Source organism: Agelaius phoeniceus, chromosome 21 (assembly GCF_051311805.1).
Source record: "Agelaius phoeniceus isolate bAgePho1 chromosome 21, bAgePho1.hap1, whole genome shotgun sequence".
NCBI classification, from domain to species: Eukaryota; Metazoa; Chordata; class Aves; order Passeriformes; family Icteridae; genus Agelaius; species Agelaius phoeniceus.
Genome location: NC_135285.1, coordinates 4219116 through 4227775, shown reverse-complemented (window position 1 = coordinate 4227775; position 8660 = coordinate 4219116). Strand labels below are relative to the sequence as shown.

Genomic DNA, 8660 nt, shown 5'->3' with positions numbered 1-8660 from the left:
TGAAAATCCTGTGTCTTCACTCTGCCTTTGAGATTCTGGGGTCCACTCAAAGCAACAGACTGTGAAGTTCTTCTGAGTAAATGATCCCAAGACCCAAATCCAGTTTCAGAAGCAGCCAGAAGACAGTCAGAGCATTGGTCTGTTCCTGCACCCACCAAACCTGAGGTATTGCTGGGCCACCTATGGGTGACAGCCACGGCCAAACACCGAGCTCAGGCAGCTCTTGTGGCCCTTGTCACTCCTCAACTTGCAAATTTCCTTGAGAGGAGCTGACCAGCAAGGCAGGGATTTCTGCAGTGATGTGGCAGTGCTTCCATCCACTCACTCTGACTCTGGACAGCAACAGAAGTGTTGCCCTGATTCTTTAAGATTTTCTAAGCCTTCTGATGCTGACATTCTTGTAGCACGCTTTCTCACATGCTTTCTGTAAATAACTCATCGTTTTGCATTCCTTTATGGAGGAGGTTTGTCCAGTGTCATTGGAGAGGTGGCACTGTCACCCTCCAATCCACTGTCACTCTTGGAAAACTGTAAATGTTGGAGTCAGAAAATAAACTTCCCTTTTTTCTTCACCTTGAGAACAGCGGTGTGCGCTTGTGTTCTTTCGTGTCCTATAGCGACAAGAAGAACCAACTTCTAAACACCATCCATCAGGCCAGGATGGCAGACAGGGCAGGAAGAACCCTTCTTTCTCTTCACATGAGTTTTGCCTCCTCGTGATTCCAATTTTTGCCTTCCATCAGCACTCCTGTCAGCTGCCTCCAGAAGATGTGCTTGCTTATTTCATTGTCTTTCCACTCCAGGTAGGTGTTCCTCCTCAGGTACCGAGACAGCCCCAGCCTCTGTCTCAGCAGGTCCTTGTTCACATCTTCCAGCACAATCATGATGATCCCAGCCTTGCCCTCCACCAGCTGCCAGGACTGGGCAATGTCAAACTCAAAGCCGCACCACTTGCTCTCCAGGAAGTCAGCGGAGATGACTGCGATGACATTCCTGCTGCTGAGAAATCCCTCCTGGATGATATTGGTGACAATTGGTATCCCTGGCAGGAAGTCCCTGTAGTACAGACACAGGTGGAAGGGAGGTCTTCCTCCTTCCAGGGGTTCCACCAGCTCCTTCGTCACCCATTCCTGGTCTTTGCTGGAGTGGATGACGAAGGCGTCGTAGGTGTCGCCTCTTTCTGCGTAGTGTTTGCAGCCACTGAGCAGCACCACGGAGTAGTAGAGCTGGAAGTAGTACCTGTAAACCAGTAAGAGGAGCACCACTACACAGAGCAACACAACCACAGAGGAGGCAACTTTGCCTGCATTGACGTGGCAGGAGGACAGATCAAAGCTTGGCAGGCTGATGTTGGCCACGTACGAGGGAGTGTGGCACAGCATCAGCTCCTCGTTCTGCAGGAGCTCCTGCTTCTCCTTGATCCATACCAGAAAGTCCAGGTACACACAGGAGCAATCAAACAGGTTCTGAGAGATATCCAACAGGAGCAGGCTGTCAGGCAGGATTTCCCTGGCTGAGTCCAACAGAACAGTCAGTTGGTTTCTGCTGAAATCCAGGACTCTGAGGGCTTGGAGTGGCTGGTAGACTCCAGGATCAAAAGTCAGGAGCTTATTGTTGCTGATGTTTAGCTCTTCTAGCTCAGAGAGGGCATCAAAAGTACTTTGATCCACGTGTTCTAATTTGCAGCTTGAAATATCCAAGGTGTGCAGGTGACTTAGGTTTTTGAAGTTGTTTGCCAGCTTATTGTCTGCAAAGGAGTTTCCTGCCATCTTGAGCACTTGCAAAGAGTTCAAGCCACAAAATGTACACTGGGATTTAACTTCGGTTTTGGTGTAGGAAATATCAAGGTAAATCAGTCTCTGAAGGGACAGAAAGACGGGGTAGGAGCCAGGACCAAATAAGGTTGTGTGCTGAAGGTCCAAATATAACAAATTCTCCACATTAATGAAATCTCCAGTCAATCTGATATAAGAATTGAAGCTTAAGTTCAAGTGTTTCAAATTGGAACAATTTCGAAACTGAGGGGAACAGCATCTGCTGAAGGTGAGTCTATTCTCACTCAAATCTATGACCTCCAGGTTACTGAGACCCTCAAACTTCTGCTTGAAGTTTTTGAGACTTCTGTTCTTGGTAATACGAAGCACTCTCAGCTCCTTGAAAAGCGACAGCTTCAGGGCAGGCACATAATCAAAACCACATTTCTTGCATTCCAGCTGCTTCACTTTAGACCCCACAGGAACCTGGGATATCTGCTCAAGCCCCAGGTCCACCAAGCGAATAGTGGAGACGTTGCCTATGCAGTCAAAGAGAGTGTCTGTGTCATCCTCAAAGTCCCCGAGGCAGATCAGGACAAACTCTTCCATCTGCACCTGGCACAGTCCATCCAAGAGCCCCCTCTCAAAGTCCTGCTGTCTGTCATGGTCATTGAACACCCCAAGTGTGAGTCTGCTGACCTGCAAACCAGCCAGGCCTTGCAGGGAAGCTTGCATCATGGAGCTCTCAAAAGCAGACCTGAGAGCCAGCTCAGCAAGGTGGATCCCTGCAAAGGCCCCCGGCTCTATGGATTTGATATTGTTCAAGGAAAGCACCAGAGTGAGGTTGAGCCTGTTCCCTTCCCTCAGGGCATCAAGGTCTCCTCTGGAGATAGATGTGATCCTGTTAGAGAAGAAGCTCAGGTGCCTGAGGGAGGTCATGTTCATGAAATACTTGGGAAGCTTCAATGAAGTAATGCTGTTGTGGCCTAAATTCAGCTCCTGCAGAGTATGCAAGTGGCCAATAGGCAGCTCAGACAGAGAGGTCCTGTTGGTTTCCACCAGAACCAGTTTTTTCAGAGATGTTAAGCCATGGAAGGCTGCTTTCCCCAGGTGCTGGAGGGAATTGGCAGTTAAAACCAAGGTGGAAAGTCTATGGAGATCCATAAAGGAGTTATCTTCTATTGTATGGATGTGGCACCTGTTGGGCATGAAAAGAAAATATAAATGCATGAAACACTGTCCCTTCCTTGTTCTCTGAGTGCTGCTGTGACACCCTCAGGCTCAGCCTCATACTGGGGGCTGGCTTGGCTTTGCTGTGCTGAAGCATCCCTGGATGTGCAAAGGGAACTCTCCTGCATCAGGAGACCTCCTCTCACCTCCTCCTCTAATCCTAAATTCAAAGCAAGAGACCTGGAGACCTGGTGAAGACCAAAAATTCGTGCAGGCAGCAGGAAAGAAGAATCCTAGCCATCAGTTTAGGCCAAAGTGACATTGTGATGACCATCACTGATGGAAGAACCAACCAGAGCCAGCATTCCCTCACACCTTGCACATCCCCAGCCCTCTGCCTGCCACCTCAGCCACACCTGGGCAGCTGTGTCAGAGCTCACAGCTCTGTCAGCAGCTGGTATCTGGGGATGGCTCAGAGAGAGCAGAGACCAGGCTGTGCTGGCTCTGGAGGAGAAAAGGAAGAGGGGAAAATGAGCCCCCTAAGGTTTGTTTGATGTGGGAAGATCCAGAATTTGAGACCCAAATCCATTGTGCAGTGAATCCCAGCAGAATTAGTTTAATGATCCAGGCAGTGCCTCACAGCACATGTGCTCTGCCACTCAGCCACTTTGGAGCTAGAGCTGTGATGGGGCTGAGTGACATTTCTCAGTGAAACAATTTACCCAGAGAAACTGTTGTCTGAAGTCAATGGAAATTACACATCAATTCAAATTTGCTAATAGGCCTCCCCCATCTCCTCCCCCAGATATGTGAGGAGAAGGCAAAAGAGAATATGTTGATATTTTAACACAGCCTTTTAGAAAATGAATGTACCTTCATGTTATTTTTTTTTAAACTGTGATTAGAAAAACAGCTCACCCAAGATGTTCCACTTCAGAGTTTTTGTAACAGTGAAAAGTCTGACATTTTTCTTGTTCACAGACAAGTGAAACATCTTCCTCCTCCTTCTCACATTCCAGCCTACAAGATCAGACTGACAGACCCAGCTCTGAGTGGAGGGTGTGCACTCAGTGACTGGACTAAAAGCTGTTCATCACTTCACCACGGGGATGTGCAAAATGACAAACACAGGGACAAAGTCACAAGAAAAAAAAAAATAAACAGCCAAGACCAATAGACCCCAAAATAAGGCACCATTGTAACCCAGCTGGTGAAGAAAAATTAACCTGTATCCACATAATAGATCCCATTACCTTGAAAGATCCAGAAATTTCAGCTCAGGGACTGATGCAAAATAATTTGAGCCCAGTGATTTCAGATTGCTGAAACTGAGGTCCAGGTTCAGGGTGGTGTTTGGGACTCCATCAGGAACTCCAGAGATGTTCAGTCCAGAGCATCTGAAAGTTGTGTTAGGGGTGATCTGTAACAGAGGCAGATCCCATCATGGTTAAGACCTGCTCTTCATGAAGTGCCAGGAAATGTCACTGTCAGGAAAGCAGGAGCAGAATCACCCCCCTTGCAGTTCATTTCTAAAGGAGAAGCCTTGAGTTTTGGGAAATAATCTTATATACCCTAAACATTTTCCTCACTCCTAATAGAACCAGTCCTACTCCTCAGGAAGAGCTGCATTTCTGGCTGAGACAAAACTGAGATTAAAGCAGGGACAAAACTACAGGACAACATTCCTTGAGGTTACAGATAGAGAGCCAGCAGGACAAACACCCATGGCTGCACTGCATGCCCAGGAACAGCTCTCAGCCCTCTTCCCCTGCACATAACCAGGCAGCTTGAACCAAAGTTATTCTGCAAGCAAATATTTGTCAGCAAAACTTTGCAAAAGGCAGTTGGTCCGTGTCAGGTACTTGGTGAAACCACTCTACTGCACAAACCAGGCAAAAAGCTGTGTTTTGTAGAAATTAGACAAAATTTAGATCCCTTCCAAGGGAAATATAATCTATTACAATAACTGCACTGCAGCACCCTCAGAGGTACAGAAAGCCAACGAGAAGAAAAAGTTCTTGGTGCTTGTTCTGGTTCTCAGATGTTTTCGAGACTAGAATTTACTTCAAATACTTCAATCACCTTGATAAAAACCTTGGGGGGGAAAAATAAATAAAACTGGGCTTTCCTAAGAGGCTTGAGGCACAAATGTCCCAAGCAAAGGGAGAGAAACAGAAGGATTTTGTGCTCACACAGAGCTCACATACCTCCAAACAGGGATCCAGGAGGCAGCCTGCCAGTGGGGAAGGGACAAATGCCAGCAGCAGCAGCACCAGGAGTGTCCCCACAGGAAGGGCTCCTCTCCTGGGCATCTTCAGGAGGCCAGGAGTGCAGGAGAAAGGAGCATGGAGAGAGAAACCCGGGGACAGAAACCTCCTGCAGTGCCAGGAGTTGTGTTGCACCACTCCTGCTTCTCACACCACATCTCTGAGAACAAGAAGGGAAGTGAAACATGGTCACTGCCTTGTTTCTACACACCCTTCTTGAAATTGTTAAAAAAAAAAAAAAAGCCAACAAGAAAAAAAAAAAAGTAATGACAGATATAATTTGGGCTAGAAATTAAAGAGGAATATGGGTTTCATCAGTGCCACTTGACTTGATTGCCTCTGATTAGCTCAGGTCAAATTGGCAAAAAAAAAAAACAAACCAAAACCCAAACCAACAGAACACTTTGTGCAATTCTGAGCCCAGTTTCATGCTCCACATCCCATAATTCAAATGCACTGGTTAGAGAGGGTGGCTCTGCCTCTGCCCTCCTGCCATGCTCCAGCTTCACCCTGGCAAGCACTGGAGAAGAGCTCAGCTGTGGCAGAGGTTTCCTTATGCCAGGTAAGCACAGGTTTACCTGTGGCCAAGCTCCTGTGAACAAACACCCAGGTTTTATCCATCTGGTTGGACTTTTATTGCAATTATTGCAGGAACATGGCCAGGCACAAGGAGATTCACAGAGTGATCAGAGCTGTGCTCACAGAAATTCTACCCCTCCCCAAAAGCAGCAAAAAGGAGAGGCACAAACACCCTGAGCTGGGCTTAGAGCTGCTCCCTGCCCTGGTCATGCCTGAATCTCCGTTTGATGCCTGGCTACAGAACATCTCAATGCTGAATTCCCAATGCAGACTATTGTTTCAGGGAGAAAAAAAAAAAAACCAATATTAATTTAAGTCAGCTCTGAGCCTTCTAATAAAGCTCCCTGCCTTCATTTAGTCTGATAAATGGTCGTGCATTCATGTATCTCCTCCTGTCTTCCTGGAGATAACTAAGAAATGTTACTGGGGATCCAGCCATAGGGTTTCTGGGTGTTATCAACACCACATAGACAGAGAAATGGCAAAAAATTGAGACAAGGGTGGAATATTTGTGTAGAGGAAGATGGAATAAAGTGTGACAACTCGTGAAAGTCTGTGAAAATTGATATTAAATATAAGATGCGATATCAGCCCAGCGAGCAATCCACTTATAAAGAAAAGTTTAAAATATTTCAGATGTGGGGGTTAGACTTTTTTGACAGGTTAGTAGAGAGCCTAGGAGAGATGGGGAAATCCTAAAATAACTGATGATCTCTGCAATAAAAAACACATGGCAGCACAATGGGAGCTAAAACCGACACCCTGATGTGCAGCCAGATAGTGCCCATTAAGCCAGCAGACAAAAAGTTTGTTGAAATCGGGCAAGTTCTACAAAATCCCTGCTCTGAAAAGCCTCTGGTGATTGCAGGTATTTCCTTTTATAGATGGAATCAAAAGTGAATGGAAACAATTGCTGACTGCTTCTGTGCCTGGATTAAGGAAATTGGCAGAGCATCCGTGTGTCTGCAGAGAGAACAAATGAGTGCATCCCTTAGTATTCAATATGCAGAATGAGGCAATCCACATTTAATTTTTATCTAAAGCTGAGATGAGCCTGAAGTACTGCTCTAGAAATTACCATTTCAATGGAGACTCACTGAAGGTGCCGAAGAGTTTGGGAGCATCACAAAATCCCTCCCACAGCCACGCTCAGAGGTCAAGTGGGAAGTGCAGCTTGAAGGGCGTTCAAAGGAGGCACTGCTGCTGTCACTGGGGACAGCTTCACAACACACATCATCACTGGTTCAAGGACAAGTTCTACAGACACTGCAAGGGATGGGACACGAGCAGAAAACGTGCAAGTTAGCAGATCAAACCCAGCCACCAGTTTAGAAAGTCAGTGCTGGTTAAGTTTGTGTGGCTCAGCTGACACACAGCAACGTGGATAAAGCCATAATGTCTGTGTGATTGCTCACAAACACCAAAAGAATGGTTTGGAATCCCTTAAAGCAACAAGAATAGCACCTAAAATCAAACATGATTCACCACTCTGGCAATTAACTGGTGGGATCATTAAGGATCTCTCAGCAAGGAGGTGTTACAGAGAATCTGTGTTTCCAAAAACACATGTCTGAGTCATCTTTGTGCTCCTGAACATTATTATAATATAAGTAACACAATGCAGACAGTGCATATGCAGCCTCTGTGATCTCAAGCAAGGTATTACAGAGCATGAGACAGCCACAATGCAGCAGGACTGACAAAACATCTTAGACTTGCTTATTTTAAAAGAAAATGATTTGTGAACTCCAGCCGAAAAGCAAAGTTAGCTAAACTCTTGGACAAAACACATGGTGAGAGTCATAAGGACAGGCCTGTGTGTCCCTAGGGTGCTTCCAAGGTCACAGCTGCCCAGTTCCACATGGGCATGAGCAGCTCTTGCCCTGGAGAGAGGCTCTGTTGGCTCCAGGAGTCATCTCAAGCAGCTCCCCAAGTCTGTCTGCAAACACAGGCTGAGGAACAGGACACAAATTATTTCAAGATTAAAACAAAACCAGTCTTACTTTATAAGAAAGAAGCATCTCTAGCAATGATTTGGTTATGAGCTATGGATCAGAGGGGAGACATTGACGGATCAAAGAGGGGGCAGCATTCCTGTGGTGCTGGCACTCTCACAGCACAGCACTTGTGGAGCCTGGGGAGCACCACAGGAGCTTCCAAAGCTCCTTGGGAAGCTCAGGATGCAGCAGGTGAGCCAGCATTGCTCTCAGGTGGGCTGGCCACAGGTCCCTGCCTATCACAGGGTCAGCCTTGCAGTCACCTGTGGTGAATTAGGGTGGAATTGGTCACTCTGCAGGGGGACCCAGGCTCAGGGGGTGCAGGCAGTTCCCAATCCTTGGGCTTCACATGGCAGTCCTTATATCAGCAAGCCAGTCACCTGTGCAGGTCTGAAACGTTGTCTGAGTGGAAAGGAAGAGTGACAGGAAATGTGGCACAAATTTAACAGCAAGTTGAATTTTCCCAGCCATTCTGCTGGGAAAAAACCATCAATTTATATAAATTACAACAAAAAATGGTGGAAAGAATAATCTGAAAACATCTTTAAGATCTTTTTTGCTGAACATTCCACAACCACATTGCATCCTGAACCTGGGGAGTCACTGCCTGGCACAGTAACCCCAGCCTGAGCTGGCAGGCATGGGGCAGAGGCAGGGCTGGAGCACACAGAGCTGGGGAGGGAGCTGAGATCTCATCAGAACAGCTCCTAGAGAGCCTGCATGCCTGTGACTCTCATGTGTGATGCTTCCCCATGAGAAGCTGATGCCTAAAGAGGCTGTCCTGGAAGAGAGGCTAGACAGAGTTAAAGGAATAAAGGAGAGATTTATTAAACTGCCTTCAAAGGATACACCTTGGGCAGTGCAAGAGCTCAGCTGTGGCTCTGCCCAAGATG

The 8660-nt window shown here is 46.8% G+C and overlaps 1 protein-coding gene across 1 annotated transcript; it reads right to left on the bottom strand.

The window, feature by feature from the left end:
* Positions 1-469: 469 nt before the first annotated feature.
* On the bottom strand, positions 470-5336 carry TLR4 (toll like receptor 4). The gene is made up of 3 exons (XM_054646424.2): positions 5132-5336; positions 4178-4344; positions 470-2952 (listed from the first exon to the last, which is right to left on the bottom strand). Exons 1-3 carry the CDS (start codon positions 5234-5236, stop codon positions 696-698), a joined length of 2529 nt encoding a protein of 842 aa, XP_054502399.2. The 5' UTR covers positions 5237-5336; the 3' UTR covers positions 470-695.
* Positions 5337-8660: the final 3324 nt, after the last annotated feature.